Genomic DNA, 17,252 nt, shown 5'->3' with positions numbered 1-17,252 from the left:
CACATCAGCTATGGACCGTACGTTAGCTATGAGTTAACAGCCGTGCCATTTTTCAACTGCATTGACGTGAAGATATCTCTACCGGTAAGAAGGGAGAAGTCGTTCAATTTAACAATGATTGCCAAGAGTTGCGTCCCTTTGTTGTTAAACACCATCTGTTTTGGAGCTTCGTAAACTGCGGAATGGTGGTTCAATCCGATACCTATATCTTTATCACATCGCATTATTAAACGTCGATAACGATCGTCCAGTACGACCAGCACAGATGGTGGGGGAATATTCCATCCGGGTTACCTGCCGCGTCGATCCCATAAAATCCCGTTCCAGTATTTCTTCGATTATCTACATACAGTACTACCCAATCTTGATTAAATTGAGGTTTCTAGATTAAAGAGGTTAGCGCTGAAGAGGGTTCACTGATTCAATCTTGAACATTTGCTTTCATCGTTCATCGAACAGGTCGTGTTTAAATCAGTTGTTGTAGTTTTCATCCGAACAGTAACCGTCAGCATCCACTGTGCTCTGAAGTCATTGGCCGCGGCTGTAAAATCCTGACTCATAGACTACACCATAGTATTGCGCTTTGTTTTCATTACTGAACCCCGATGGAGACCAATGATGTTCAAACTCATCTCAATTAATCTATGTAAATCTAAGTAAGGTAACTGTTTGACTCGCACGCAGTGTGTATCACGATTACATGGATGGCAAAGTATTGCAAAAATGCTTTTAACATTCCGAATATTTTGTTTCAGTATAAAATGTCCCTCCTGACCAAGACTGGAATCAATACGGGACCTGAAATGATATCAAATAACAATTGCCGCCTGGGTTACCGGCCCTGAGCTTGATGTCCACAGGTGACTACAATACGATGTAAACTTACAATGTGCATTGTCATTGTACATACAAGTACCCTGTTATCGGCAATTGTTGTATCCCTGGACTCACAGGAATTGATGACCGTGACCGTAAGTTCACCCTAGTTTCATGAGGCGAAGGCATGAAGCTTGTGTTATTAAGCGTTTATGTCGATATCTTTATTTTCTTGCAGAATTGAGGGTTGCTTCTTGGTAGATGCTTTTGCATATGCTAGTGGCAGAGACTTTTGCCAAGCTGCGCAAGGCGATCGAGGTGGCCATTCGTAGTGGCATGCTGTCTTATGCAAAGCGCACAGGTCACAAATCAGGTGACAGTAAGCCACGTCAATCAAGAAGACTCCTTGACATTTTCAGACTTTGACTCCTAAACGTTTGTTGGGTTTTGGTTCTGTTCCACACTGAGAGGCATGCGGCAGGTCCAGTGTTTTTGCCAAATGACTTAGTTCATAATATGTCTGGGTACCCGGAAGAATCTGGTAATCTGACCGAACTATCCAACAACTCACAGGTAGCTTGGGTTGCATATTCCAAAGGAAGCTGAGAATGATACTCTTGTGCACACAGATCCATTGTCGGGGTGACATAAATGCAAGTAGTAGTAGTAGTAGTAGTAGTAGTAGTAGGAGGAGGAGTTAGTAGTAGTTAGTAGTAGTATACTTAGGCTCATTGTGTGCCTGTAAGCCCTAACTACAAGCGAGATTACATAACTTGAAGGTAATTCATATTATTTATCGTATCCTAACGGCATCGATGTTCACACTGTTCACGTGACTTTCTGATCCAGACTCGATTATTTACTGTCGATATAACTGGAATATCCCCGAGTACACCGTTAAACAATAAACAAAGAAACCAAATTGATGACAGTGTTTACAACTATCACGGCCTCTGACACACTTAGACATAAGAGGTGGTTAAGTAGCATGTCGATTAAGCTCTTAAGTCGTCAGAATAATATCAGGTTCGATTCCCGAAGTGTGTGCATCCAGTGACTGAAACGCAATCACGGCGCTACAAAGATGCTAAAAAGATGCAGAACATGTGTGATGCCACATCATGACAGTTCATGTTTTCAAACCTTGAACTCTAGTACAGATACACCCCAGTGGAACATTACAATATCGGTTAGTGGTAGCGCAATCATCTGACCGACTTAAGAGTCCCCTGTTTCTGATCGAGGTCTACACAAACAATCGTCATTGTAGCTATTGTGTGGGGGACCAGTTCAAGCATCCCAGGAATAACTAAACGCCAATTCCGTAGTTTTGAGATGCACCCAGTTCATTCTAAATACGATTTGAACATTTCGACCTCAAGAAATTGTATTTTCATGCGGAGTCTGCTTCACAAACGAATAAAGCTGGTTGAACTAAAGATGTTTCGAAGTGTCGAATTAGGGTTTTTATTAACCAACCCGATTTCGCAACTGCAGTTGAACTGCGACAATTGTAAGCAAAAGTGCAACTGTTAACTGTCTTGAAATCAGCTTTTGACTGTACTATCTAGCCTCCATAGAACTCATACGATGTGTTGGGACGTTGAACTTATGAACGGCTCCTTATCAACATTAATCTCTTTGATCAGACTAGTTTCATACCAGCAGTGCTATGACACAGCAACAGGTAGCTGGAGGTGACTTGGTCAGCCGATCTGCAGGTATAAGAGTGACAAGACTCGGTCTGTGCACCGGACGCAACCCCTTTGTGAAGAACTGACTGATTCAGGTAACCTCATATCACACAGTAATTATGCATAAAAATGTTGCATGTGAAAATCTGACTTTTTAGAATATATGCATATTACTTTTCAACTGAACGAAACTAGCAACTGCATCCTTTAAGAATGACGTGAAATGACACAATAATTATATTGTAATATGAATACACATGAAAATATGACTTTTTAGAAATTATGCATATTACTTTTCTCTTGGGCGAATTTGGCAACTGCATCGTTTACGAAATTTACAAATTTATTTAATATGTTCTACCGACGTTGTACTTAGGTTTTTAAGGCGTAACAATTCTTGTCGATGTATTTGATACAATAGTTACTTCTCGTTAAATGTTATGTTCATCCAACACTTTATGCGTCAAATATCTCAAAACTATTTCTTTTTTAGCATGTTTCTTCTGACAGTTGTTCAAAATTCAAATATTCAGAATCAATACGTTTCTACGAGATTTGACGTGAACATGAGTAAAACGGCGCGCGCCGTATTAAGTGTTACATCCTGAAAAAGTTTTATCTTTTCACCCCTACAGCACGGTACAAAAGTATGAGATTCATTCCTTTTTTAACCCGTGAAGACTCGGGTCCAAATTGATGTTCAGTAACCCACGCTTGTTGTAAGAGGTGACGGATCGGGTGGACAGGCTCACCGACTTGGTTGACATCGAATCCCAACTGCTTAGATCCATGTTGATGCTGTTGATCCCTGGATTGTCCGATCCAGACTCCATTGTTTACAGACCACCGCAATATAGCTGGAATATAGCTGAGTGCGGCTTAAAACTAAACTCTCTTACATACCATTTTGCAAGATCTACGGTGCATATCTTTCAGGTTCACAGTAACCCGTTTATAAGTGACTGTGAGGATCATTTCGATCCTCTGGGCAGCAATCCATAAAGAAGCTGAACGCCGAGACCAATTTCATTGTGCTATAAACTCAAGTACAGATCAAAAACAGGATTTAGCTTTTACCGACGAACCTGAATGCATCTATCTATCACTAGTGTAGCATACAATGGAGACCATGGTATACCGAGACCTTTATATAAGTCACATTTAACCTCACTCACTCACTCACTCACTACTCACTCACTCACTCACTCACTCACCAAATACAATTATATGGTCATGAGCTTAGTTTCTGCGTCAGAGCCTTGTGTGCTGACATACACTCCCGGGGTAAAGAAAGCATACACTTTAAAATTATACACAGTACAGCTGTAAAACCTGGAATATCGAGTCTCCGGACTAAAGTGCTTTTCATATAATTAGTTAACGCCGTACTCACCTATACGTGAAGGTGATTTGCAAATAGCTGAACTTTTATAAGAAAAAACTTGTGATGGACGGAATGATAAATATGTTACTGGGATCCTAACCACTCAAGCAAAGGCCCAGGATACCGCTTTTCCTCAGTTATCGTCCGTTTAATTAATTTGTTTAACTGTTATTATTCCTGGCACACGATGACGAGAGAGAAACTGATATTGTGAAAGGATCGTCTGAAGGCGATTGCAGAAAGTAAAGTTTTTGACACGTTAGAGTGAGTTTTAAAAAATGGTTTCTGTTTGCACATACATTAACTTCGGTGATTGCACGATCGGAATCTATTTGAAAATTAGTGAGAAAACCATTATCCGAAAACGTGAGTCGACGGACGACTATACTGGGTAAATATATGCATAACAAATCATGTATTTATATAACTGGTATGAAATCATAAGTATTAACATATCATACATAATATTATTTAAAGGATTATTTTCTCCATGTATAACATAAATTTTTCACTTATAGAAAAATGAACAGCGCACAGGATCCAGTCGTAGGAATGCCTAAGGCTAGCATTTACAAGTTCTTCATGCGCTCTCGTTCGGTCTTCGAGGACAAGATAAAGGATGAGAAGAACATCACAAAGGATGAGGATGCTAATGAGGAAACACAATGTGGCATCGGGTCGTGTAAACCCCAGGCTTGTCAGCCTTGTGGTAGCCTCATAGCATTCGTATGTTCATACAGTATTGTCGCCATGTTTATGCAGACGCTGACAACAATGTTGTCGTCACAGATCACCACCCTGGAGAAACAGTTTAACTTCAGCAGCACCATTAGCGGGATTCTCCTCAGCAGCAACGACATCGGCTACGTCGCTGCAGCCGTATTCTTTAGCCACTTCGGGAAACATGGTCACATACCAAGGATCCTTGGCGCGAACGGGATGTTATTTGGCTTTGCCGGAATTTTGACATGCTTGGCGAATTTCATCCATCCTGTCAGACTCCCGGAAGAGGCATCGAACACGACCAGTGCGTACGAAACCCAGTTCGTGTGTCGGGAGAGTAATGTGACCAATATCAGTTCACCTGCTCAAGAAGAAGCTACCTACGAGACTGGTCAGTCGACACTGGCGTTGTGGGTCATTGGGTTTGCAATGGCACTGCAAGGTGTTGCCAAAACTCCACGCATTCCACTGTCCAGTTTTTACATTGATAACAACGTAGGTAACAGAGCACACACCTCTATATATATAGGTAAGTGTTCCAATATTTACTTATATAACTCGTCTTTATTACACGGAACCAGTGTTTCAGTTTCATTCAGTCTAAATGGTTTATGGTTTATGGTTAAGTTTAAATCAAGGTTCCATACACTGAAATGCTGTGAATCAATTATTGTATAGAAATGGTTTACACGTACCTATATTTTCTAGCATGCCATACTAAATAAATCACCTAGTTTGATCGAAACGAAACATATTTGTGTTGTTACGAACATTAGAGAGGTTGGGATATGACGGTCCGTTTTAAACCTCTTTGGAACATCATGGCAATGACACAGGATTGAAATAGATAATTATTTTCACATTCTGAAAACGACGATAAGTATTATAGTGGATTATAACAAGGCCCCCAGACGTCAGTTTGAGTAAAATGCATACCACTTCCCGGTTTCAGGCGCGTTGATGACATCCATGCTATTCGGACCATCTGTGGCACTCGTGGTTGGGAGTGCCTTGTCCAAGATTCCAGTGGATCTTCAAAGTAGTTACCGCATCATTTAGTCACACACATATAAATGTCAAAATTCATACATAAACATTATATGAAATCATGTTTATTGTCACAAATACCTTAATATCATTTCCGCTTCCGCATGTTTTGCGAAATTGCACTTCCTCAGATGACTCGTTCTTACAGCCACCAAATAATTATGATTTTCGAATGCTGTTTCTATGTATTTCATTTTCGTTTCGTTAGAATGGCTTGGACATCAAACTACAATGTGTTCCTCATTTCGAGTATGTCGTTTTTCCTAATTCCAGGTACCTACCTGACTCCTAATGATCCTCGCTGGATTGGCGCTTGGTGGCTGGGTTTCGTTGTTTTCGGAGGAATTGCACTGCTTGTGTCTATTCCAATTTTTCTTTTCCCAAAAAGACTTGCAGGGGCCCCTAAATACGAGATTCCAGACACGGAAACAGCACTTGGAAAGATCAAAGGTATACTTAAATAGGGAGAAAGCGCAACAAATTGGAAATTCCAGCAAACTGATTCAAGTTCCGCAAACATGATTTTGTTTGTCTACCAGCCCAATATTTATAGTACAATGTGCATCCGTCTTGTAGATAACAGTCGGAGACAATGAGACAATGTCTCAGCTTCCAAGAGTGTATTAACGATATAGTCTAGACTTCAGGTGAGATTGGATCCTTTGAGGGAAGTCTCTTCTTAAACTATTTACCTCCACCTTTTCTTTAGTCCTAGTTGTTCTCTGTAGTGATGCTTGAATGCGATCACAGTCTGCACGCCAGCAAATGTCTATCTCCTACCTGTCAGTTAAAATTAATGTGAACGAGTGAGGCCTAGCGCCTCTTTCATCAGCTTGGTGTTGATGTGAGGGACATTTATTTGAAAAGATTGTTTTACATATCCGAGCAACCCGAGGAGATCCGCTTCAGACCTGATCTTCAGCAACGCATTGTTGTCGTAGGTGACTAACGTGATCGGGTGGTTAGGCTCACTAACTTGGATGACACATTTGATCGCATCAGTGCGCATGATGTTGCGCATGGTGTTGATCACAGGATTGCATTATCTACAGATCGTCGCCGTTGATCTCTAATATTCCTGAATGGAAACGAACATCATCAAGCACTACGACCCAATATCAGTTTCACTTGACGTTTATAACTTGCATCACATAATCAAGCACTAACTCCGAAATATATTTTGGCAATATATTTTGTCTTGTTTCAATCTTCCAGATTTGCCTCTGTCTATTCTGCGAGTTCTCTCCAGACCAGTGTACACAATCTCCCTAATGAACAGCTGTATGTACGGGTTTGCCATCAGCGGTTTAATCTCATTTGCGCCGAAGTATGTGGAGCAACAGTTCAATATACCAGCATGGAAGGCCAGTCTAATTCTAGGTTTGCAATTGCAAGTACTACAGTGAGTGAGTTTAGGATTACCCCGATTTTGCAATATTCCTGCAACATCACAGAGAGGGACACCAGAAATGGTTTTCATACACCCATTCTGAGACTCGAAGATGCATGGGTCTTCGGCGAGACGAGCGAACGCTTTAACCACGAGGCCATGCCACAATCCGGTACGTTCTACAAGTGAAATGGATATCTATAAATGAATTAAAAAACATGCCGACGGTACTGAGAAGGATGCATGACATTCTTGCAACGACGAGGCCTCGTATATGCACACCCACTCCCCAGAGGTTGATAATGCATGCCCATGTTTACGAAATGAAGAGGAGAATGCATGTTTGCAGGTATATCTAATCTGGTAACGTCGGCGGCTGGAACGTTCATGGGCGGCGTCATCACCGGCAGACTCAACCTTTCGCGACAGGGCTGCCTGAAGCTGATAATGGCGGTACAGTCATTGACGATTGCTCTCAACGCGTGTATCCTCATACTTGGCTGTGAAAATACCCCCATTGAAGGAGTCGATTTCTTGTGAGTTTAATATGAAGACATGTAACATCGGTAATTCAAATCCAACGACGTTATTTCAAATTTTGTATGTTTGGGTGATATGTAGAATCCTAAAACAGAGAGTTCGAATCCTTCGAGTTCGACTTGATTATGAGATTTTTGGTTTACCTGCTCCATAAATATGCAGGATCTTAGACTTTTCTCACTTTACTACAACTTGTAGCTGCCTCTCTGTGCTGGTGGAGACCCGTGAAGATCCGGGATAGAATGGGTCTTCAGCAACACATGCTTGCCATGAAAGGCGACCGTGCTTGTCGTAAGAGGCGACTAACGGGGTCGGGTGGTCAGGTTCGCTGACATGGTTGACACGTCATCCGTTCCCAATTGCGCAAATCGATGCTCATGATATTGATCACTGGATTGTCTGGTCCAGACCCGATTATTTACAGACCACCGAAATATAACTGGAATATAGTCCGGCATAAAGCTAAACTCATTCACTGTGCTGCTGGTTGGTTTGATGTTTGACACCGCGCTGAGCATAATTCCAGCTGTGTGACGTCGATCTTTAAATATGTGAATCTTTTTCGACAAAAAACGTATTACCAGAGACAACAAAACGATTCTTCCCACTGGAGGTAATCTTTACGAGTGAGTGAGTGAGTATAGTTTCAGGCCGCACTCAGAAAAAATATGCTAGCTATATATCGGTAGTCTGTAAATAATCGAGTCCGGACCACACAATCCAGTGATCAACAGCATGAACATCGATCTACGCAGCTGGGATGCGATGGCATGATTGTGTCAACCAAGTCAACGAGCCTGATCACCCGATCCCGATAGTTGCCTCTTACGACAAGCATGGGTTACTGAAGATCAGTTCTAACCCGGATAGACACGGGTCGCTCCCTGTTGTAACCGTGATCGTGCTCAAAGCGACCTCAAGAGGCTTTGCCCTCAGTGCATCATTGATGGGTAATTGAGGTTTTACGACTTTTGATCAGTAATCGTGTTAACTACAAAGTTTATATCTCACAACAGCCGAAATGACAACGAAACTGGCCAAGCATGCTTCTGCAGTGGAACGTCGTTTCTGCCCGTATGTGGAGCTGATCACGTAACCTACTCTACTCCATGTCAAGCGGGTTGCTGGAACCACACAGGAGATGTAAGCCAATACTTATAGTCCATTTGGGTTCGAATCAGAACGACGAATGATTACATAACTCGAAGTTGAGATAGGTGCACAAAACATAAGGAAGACGTTGTACCATCATCTGAGATCTGACGTTTTCTTTATCAGTTAAGGAAAAAGTTGTTTAAAAAATCATCTTGTAATACTGTGCTATTTTCAAGCTTCGTACGTGGGGATGCCAAAAGGCTGATGCAACATAGATCAGCTTATGTAACGAAGGACTGTTCTTTGCCCAGTATTTATTCACAAATTATACTGTGATTTGATTTTGCGAGACATATGTGAAACATGATTCATAGTGAGTATAGACAAGTACAGTGGATGCCCAATGTCCCCCGTAGAGGACAGTGAAGAACTGGACTTCATCAACCCTTGTAGTGACCTATAACCCTAGTCCAAACTTGATTATTGACAGACCGCGTCCATACAGCTGTAATACTGTTGAGTGCGGCATAAAACTAAACTCACTGCCCAAATAGGCGATTGTTCACTCACTGAAGAATGTGGAGAAGAGATGGTTGCCAGTGAAGTCGCAAAATTATTTTAGCTAGTCAAAGATGTCACAACATTTACAGGTATACAGTAACTGTTCACGTGTCGAAGGGATGACTGCCACCCCAGGTATTTGCGACAACGGCTGTAACTACCTCATCCCCTACATTGCGACGTCGGTGATAATGACAATGTTCGCGACAGTTGCACTCCTTCCACACTACATGGTGTTCTTGAGGTAACCTTTGGAATATAGCAAACTGTGCATATAACGAACAATGAATATGATGAACTGTCTCTTTATCCCCTGTCAAATGCTGTCGAAATGCTTATGACGAACTATACTAACCCTCTTTCCTTCGGGTTCGTTAAAGCCATACTTTACTGTAGTTGTGTTAGAAATGAGCCAATAATCAAATCACACCAAGTCTTTGGGATATTCTCTGATTTTTGTACCAAAAATAAAAAAGTTGTTTAACAAACTATCTTTAAAAATTATATTGACACCGTTCACTGTTACGAGAAAGGAGCGCAGAGAAAGGGACAGCCAGGTGTTCGAGAAGCACATGCACAAGTGCCGACTAAGTTATTCTTCATTAACTTGTGCTGTGCGGTCAGACCTGGCTGTCCCTTTCCCTTCCCTCACCCGCGCCATCGTGACAAATAGTGAACTAAGTCAATATTCTAATCGTAAATTGTTAAACAAGTTCTGTATTTTTGGAACAAAAAGCTGCAAAAACCTCACAGAGTTGGTATGATGTTTTCATTATGAACAGTATTTCATTATATATTGAGTATTTAAATATATTTATTAGTTTTCGAGTTAGATTGTAATTCATCGGTCCGATTTAGAGCAAAACAGACTATACATGTTTTCGAGGATAGTGGCCGACAAACATCGAAGTTGACAGTTGGCCAGGACAAAAACCGGTGCCAGACGTGTATCTAGACCACAGCCAGTTATCTAGAAGATTGCTGAATGAGGTGTTAAAATTCAAACAAACAATAATAGCCATGCAGGTGGCACAGGGGTGGCTTACAATGGCATAGATTTACAGCAATGGTGTTATCTCTCGGCGCATGAGTGATGCAATCACTCTGTCCCCCTTCTTCACCTAGCGCCATCGCAATCTCTATCACATCAGTCCCCTGTGTAGTTGACGTGCCATCCACGCTTGTGACACACATTATTCCGGAAAACAAATCAGACAATGTAGTTCTGTTACCTGCGGCTATGTACATACCGGTACATATCACAACACTGACTAATCTCAGTCTGGTAAATAAAGTTCATACATTGTCGGCAAGTGATTTTGTATCTGCTGTATACTTTGCCTGAATATCGTACATCGTCGTTCAGCTATCATTCCTTGAATCAAAATTACAAGACTTTTATATGTCAACTTCTTTTTTATTAGTATTTCTTAACCCTTCGGGTGCGTCTTCGTGTCTGTCTGAAAAATATAGAAGCTGATCTCAGCAAAATTGTTGACTGCTTATTCATTACTTTTAAATATCCTCCAAAGAACTTGTCAGTTCCTGGACGCATGTCTCTCAAATATGACCGATGAGAACTTAGTGAGTGAGAGAGCGGCATCGTTTAGCCATCTAGGGATAAGTTCGAATCTGCATACGTACACATTTTAGTTACAAGTTCAATCATTTTCTTTGAATTCATATTTCTTCATTACGTGGTCAGTGGGAAGGCCATGCGCTCATTACTTTCAATGTCGGACATGTTGGTCTACAGAAATTAATAATATACTTCTTGAAGGGAAAGGCTATCTGCAGAAATTTAAGCTCAACTGACTGAGCATACATTACAAATGTGTCGTAAAGATGATGCCAATGCTGACTGTCCGAGTCTAGGTATGGGACTGGTTGTTTTCAGTGTGCATTCCTTCGCTTCCTGCAGATGAACGACTTGACCGTTTACACTATATCACGGCCATGCAACCAAAAACAGGTCATGCCAAAACAGAGTTCAATACTAAGATGATTATTCTGAATTATTATTATTATTATTATTATTCTGAATTTATTCACCAATATAACCTCAAAGGATGTCCATGGACTATGAACACTGGTCGTCAGTTTTAACATCATTTACGAGAACGGTCTCATAATAAAAAACTATCCGATCGTCCTCTTTTCCAACTTCAAGGCGACTTCTGATATCAACGCCACATCATCTTGGGCCCGCGGGGTAGCCTAGTGGGTAAAGCGTTTGTTCGTCACACAAAAGATCCAGGTTCGATTCCTCACATGGGCACAGTGTGTGAAGCCCAGTTCTTGTGTCTCACGCCGTGATATTGCTGGAATATTTCTAAAAGCAGCGTAAAACTAAAATCACTCACACCATTTAATGTATGCTGTTATTTGCTTCCAGAAGCGTGGAGGAAAGAGACAAGGCCATTGCAATGGGCATGTTGAACTTTGTCACAACATTACTTGGTATGCATGTGCAAGAATATCAAACAAAGAAACGCGATTACTGGTTTGTTAAGACCATGTCCCAACTGGCTGATACGGTCAGTCTGTATGACGCCATGATGTAACTAAAATACTGCTTAAAGCGCCATTAAATCCTTTAAATCATTTTCAAGAAGAACACAAATTGTATACTTTTCAAACATATTATTCAAAATTCAGCTAATATATTTTAATTCCTATTAATGAAAAGGCACAAACATATTCTTCTCTTCAAGGTTGGTTGCCAGCTCCAATTGTGTATGGTAAAGTTATCGACAGCGCCTGTAAAATCCTGCAAGGGAGCTCCTCTGAGGGAAACAGTGCCTGCTCGCTGTACGACATCGTCGATCTCCGATACAAGGTCTTTGGTCTGGAAGTGTCAATCAAAATCGCATCCTTCATCCTTCTTGTCATATCCTTCCTTGTGTGTCGCTGGGAAGACAGGAAAACTGAGAGCAAAGGGCAAACACAAAATGTCGTCCTGACGAAGAAGATATCTCAAATTGACGGAGAAAAGTCCGTTGCAAACAACGCCAGTGGGACGTTGGGGAACTCTCAGAAATATTAGAAACACCGTTTCCTTCTCTGGGCACCACACGAGCAGCTGTGGGGTGGAGTCATACATATAACGAGGGAAAATGTGTGAAGCGTTTTCTAGAATTTGAGTATTATAAACAGAAAAAGATGAATATTATGAGATTGAATGTGTCCTGCGAACATTTAGAAACCACGGAGAAGGTTGGGTTTGTTAGTTCTTTCGTTGTTTAACGTGGCACTTAACAAAATGTCAACTATATGGCGGCGGTCTGTAATTTTTAATTGAGTCTGGAGTAGACAATCCAGTGACCACCAACATGAGCATCGATCTTCACACTACGACGGCATGTGTCAACTAAATTAGCGAGAGTGACCAGCCGCTCCCTTGAGTCGCCTGTTACCAGGGTGTAGCTTCCATCATAAAACCACCCGGGCTGACAGATGATTGTTGGTAAATAGGTTGACCAAGCCCTCAGTGCTGTCTAAATACAAAGTTTTGCAACGAGTCAAGTACAGGCAACATAAAGGGCTTGCTACTTGCCTGCTTACGACACGTATGGATTGCTGAAGACCAATTCTAACCCAGATTTCCACGGGTGGAGAAGGTCGGGTACACAAATGATTAATCGTTGCCGATTACGCCGATTCGTTTTTATCCCGTGGTTGAATGGGTGACCACGCATGCACACACACACACGCACGCACACGCACGCACGCACGCACACGCACTAGCCATAACATATAAAAGTTTACATGTTTTTCTGACATTACTGTATACCCCCACGATGTAACTGCTAGTTTCCTACTGACTGAGTGTATGACTACGCAGTCAGTTTCCAGATTTATTAATACTGGTCGCGATTCCAAAAAACGATCTTAGCGTATGTGTTGTAAGACACACTTTACTTTGAGTCTACGATCATCGTATCGCTAAGGTTGCTAGGGGAAGGGGGGCCTAGTCTGTAAAACCTGGACAAGGCAAACCGGTGGCTGCCTTGAGATCGCAAGGTCATGTCCCCAACTTTTAATCATTTTGAGGAATATGAAGCTAGACTCGATTTGTCTTGATTCATCAAGCTGATATTAGGTCACAGGTCAGGTTTTCGCAAAAACTTACCTGAATGGCACGAAATTGATGCAATAGTTGGTTGTAACTTCCCCTCGTACAACTTTACACGGAAATAGAGACAGAGTTGGCCTGACTTTTTCACTGCATTCTGCATTGAAATGAATGTTTTATCATGAACCAACTCGGTTTTAGATTGTGATTCATCGGCATCATGTTTTCTCAGACAGACCGCATGTGCCATTAACATACGTGTACCAAAGTGTCAAAGATCCTTTATTGAGGCTCCTCAATATTCCCTCAAACGCACTGTTTTGCATAAGGGAGGTAACTGTTGCTGGTTTACTTTAACAACCTGATAGGAAGCGAAGAAGCAAGACGGCAATGGTCCCATGAAATTCACTTTATAACACTACATTTGATAAGTTGAAGTATCGAAGTTGCTTTACCTATAATCATTTAGTAATTAACATTTTCTTGTTTTACAACTTCATTTCATTAATATCATTCCTTGAAATATTCCCTCTCTAACAGAGTCATCTATATTTGGGGACAGGTGCAGGTGCTCTGTCGAAGAACAAACATATTTTATGAAGAACTTTGGTTGAATATGACAATATTGCACGTGTTCATTTCGCGTCTATTACTGTTCCTCCAAGCAGAAAGCGAGATGTCTCACATCTCCGTTTTCGCAGAAATTACATTAATGGACAGTGGTGCATCTGGGAGAGAGGGTGTTGTACTTGAGGTAATAAAACTTGAGTAATAAGCAATTTGACTGCAGTTTCTGTTTCGAAAAAAAAACAGTTGTGCTCATTTTCCTATTTCGTTATGTAAATTTCTAAAATCTGAGAAAGGTTTGTAATGAGTGCACCGTAAACGAATTAGTGTGTTGTTATGTGATTCAGACCGAAGACGGCATCTCAGCTCCGAGGTAGATTGCTTTATCATCATGAAGCCTGAGCATACAGGTCTCCGTTTAACACACCGATACGTGGAAGCGTTTGAGGGCAAATGTGCGTGAGTTGAGAGAAACTATGATTATTATTTTAGCTCTATAGAGCTGTTAATGTAACACGACAGGTGAATGGCAGGTAGAGGCAGGTGGCAAGCGTTCCACCCGTGGCGGGGTCGGGGGGTAGCCTAATGGTACACACCTGCTCGCTCGTCACCCCGAAGGCCCAGGTTCGATTCCCCACACATGTGTTCCATCACTCACTGCATCACCTGGCAACCAGACGAGTTGAACCGACAGAGACAGTTACGGCACATAACAAGTAAGGGACACACCTCTGTTATGACGTCATTTTCGACATTATCTGTTATGATGCTGTATCAAAAACCACAATTCTAATGCTACTGCTTTGGGCAACTATGAGACAATCGGATAAAATGTTGTTTGCAAAGGAAAATAAAGTAATTACAATAAAAAGATATGTGAACTACTTTCAAACACATTCTCTGTTTAATATTCTGTTATTTTTTTCCTGAATAGGCATTGCATGTCTGGTTATTGTATTAATCCATATCATTAAGCGGATCTCAGTCACATCAGTTGTGTAAACTCGTGCACTGGTTTAAAGGTATTCATAACTGTCATAAGCCAATGTACCAGTGAAGTTCCGACTTAAAAGATTCTTCACCAACTAACGCTTGTTATTAGGGGCGAGGAATGGGAATGGAGTGGTCAGACATGCTGACGTGTGTCCCGATCCACAAGGCGTTCGTAAAGCTATACCATTCGTAAGATATGGTAAACAGTGGAAACCCTCGAAACCGGCATCCCTGTAATCCGTCATCCCCTTAATATCGGCACTAGAATTTGGTCCTGGCAGGAGCTATTGAATTAATGATCATTTACACGCACTCTAATCCGGCGTCAACCTACTCCGTACTTCGGCACAATAAAGACCGCCCAATGGACTGTTAGTACAGTTTAACGCTCACATGACCAGCATCCGCTATATTGGCTCTCCATATTTTGCCGGTCCCAACACATGTCGGTTTAAAGGGTCCACTGGATAGGGTTAAGACAGAATGAATGCTTTGTGGATGCATGTCATGGTATCCGAGTTGATTAGATCGATGTCCATGATATCAGTCACTAAATTGTCTGGTATAGACTTCAGTATTTTCAGACCGTGTTCGCCCTGGTCCAGCTTCCATACCAGCACTAGTAACCGCAACAAGTAAGACCTTGTACAAATGCACACGCATATACGTACGTTAGCTCACAACAGGTTGCATGGTCACAACGCGACAGGACACAAGCCATCCCAGTTTCACAGTAAAGAGCAACGAGCAGAGTAAATTTAAGGAATTGGCCCAAAACAGTACTATACAAAAACGTCAAAATTGTTTCATTCTAGGCAGCAGTGTATGCCGTTTTAACAGGCAATACATGACCGGTACTATTTTATTGGACTGTTATCATATTTAACAGTTTATACAATTGGTATGATTTTCACACCGGAAAATATTGTGTACCTAAACACCCTACATGGTTAAAAATACGTCGAAACCGAACACTTGTGCTCCTTACGTTCTAAAAATGATGAAGAATACCAATTTGTTCCATGACTGATTCATTCAAGAGAAACATTTCTCTGATCGCTGTATAGATAAATAATGAACTCGCACTTGAAATAGGTTAAATGTCATGATCAGCTGTAACCAGCAAATCCCGATTTAATCAGAAGACATCAGCTGCCTATGGGCCTGGACTTGAAGGATCATTGACCCTCATCTCTCTCCTAGTCTGTGCTTCTCCTTCATCAGCAGCCCAGACTAAGTTAGATGCTAAAGCTGTGTATTTGAAACCCTTTATGATGAAGCAGTTTCTCAATGAGAGTCCCCTGTGGGATTTCCTGTTTGGAACTTATCCACAATAAACTCCAATACTTGTTGCTAGATGCGTCCAAATGGATTTAGGGTGGTCAGACTGTGTGGTGTGATTGATAGCTTGTCATCACCATCCAGACAGAGTTGATAGATCCTCACTGGATTGTTTGGTCAAGGCTCCTTTATTTACAAGCCGCCGGCATATAGCTGGAATATTGTTTAGTACGTCATTAAGCAACAAAAACAAATAATAAGCGGAATGTTATTGCAATATAGCCAGTCGACAAATGACAGATCATCTGATACTCATTCCAACCTTTGGATTCTGGTGAAGAATGGGTCCTGTATGTTTGCCATTACTGGATGTGTTTGTTTGTTATTCAACGTCGCAGTCAGCAATAGTCGCGCTATATGGCGCAAAACAGTGAGTTTAGGTTTGCACCGCTTTTAGCAAAATTTCAGCAGTATAACGTCGGGGAACCCCAGGCATGGACTTCACACGTTGTGCCCATGTGGTGTATCGAACCCGGATCTTCGGAGTGACGAGTGAACACCTTAACCACTGAGCTTCCCCACCGCCCTATGTAGATAATGGGACATAGCATTGACGTTTACATGCCGTTGGTGTACAGTGGCGAAGTCACCAAAACTGACCACTCATCCCCTCAGCGTGCAGTGCAAGGGACGTATTCTAACCCGAATTCCCAGTAAGAGATGGACGAGCGATCATTGTACCTTACCATGCTCTGATGACGTAAATCACTGGTGCTACTGATAACCATAGGTTTACCTGACCCAGATTTGTTTATTTACAGGCATCCGTGATGTCTTATTGAAACACCGTGTGTGTATGCTTTGAGGTTTCTCAGCTGAGGATGTGTTGTTCTTCATCGGATTGACAAACACCGAGCAGTACAATGTGTCGAAAGAAAACATTGAATCTTAAGACAGGAACCATTGATCGGGATGGACAGATTGGGGACTGACATTTGATACATGCTGAAACGCTTTGAACAAGCAATACCATTGACTTGGGACAAGAAATCGTGTGGTTTTGTGCTCAAGTCCATCTGTTCCAAT

The 17,252-nt window shown here is 41.7% G+C and overlaps 1 protein-coding gene across 1 annotated transcript; it reads left to right on the top strand.

Annotated features, from left to right (window-relative positions):
- Positions 1 to 4,416: 4,416 nt before the first annotated feature.
- Positions 4,417 to 12,296, top strand: LOC137293452 (solute carrier organic anion transporter family member 3A1-like). The gene is made up of 9 exons (XM_067823988.1): positions 4,417 to 5,146; positions 5,570 to 5,656; positions 5,938 to 6,114; positions 6,880 to 7,044; positions 7,404 to 7,590; positions 8,611 to 8,737; positions 9,340 to 9,494; positions 11,646 to 11,710; positions 11,965 to 12,296. The coding sequence occupies exons 1-9, from the start codon at positions 4,417 to 4,419 to the stop codon at positions 12,294 to 12,296; spliced, it is 2,025 nt and encodes a 674-aa protein (XP_067680089.1).
- Positions 12,297 to 17,252: the final 4,956 nt, after the last annotated feature.

The sequence above is a fragment of the Haliotis asinina genome, chromosome 8, assembly GCF_037392515.1.
Source record: "Haliotis asinina isolate JCU_RB_2024 chromosome 8, JCU_Hal_asi_v2, whole genome shotgun sequence".
Lineage (NCBI taxonomy): Eukaryota > Metazoa > Mollusca > Gastropoda > Lepetellida > Haliotidae > Haliotis > Haliotis asinina.
This window is presented reverse-complemented; position numbering and strand designations above follow the sequence as displayed.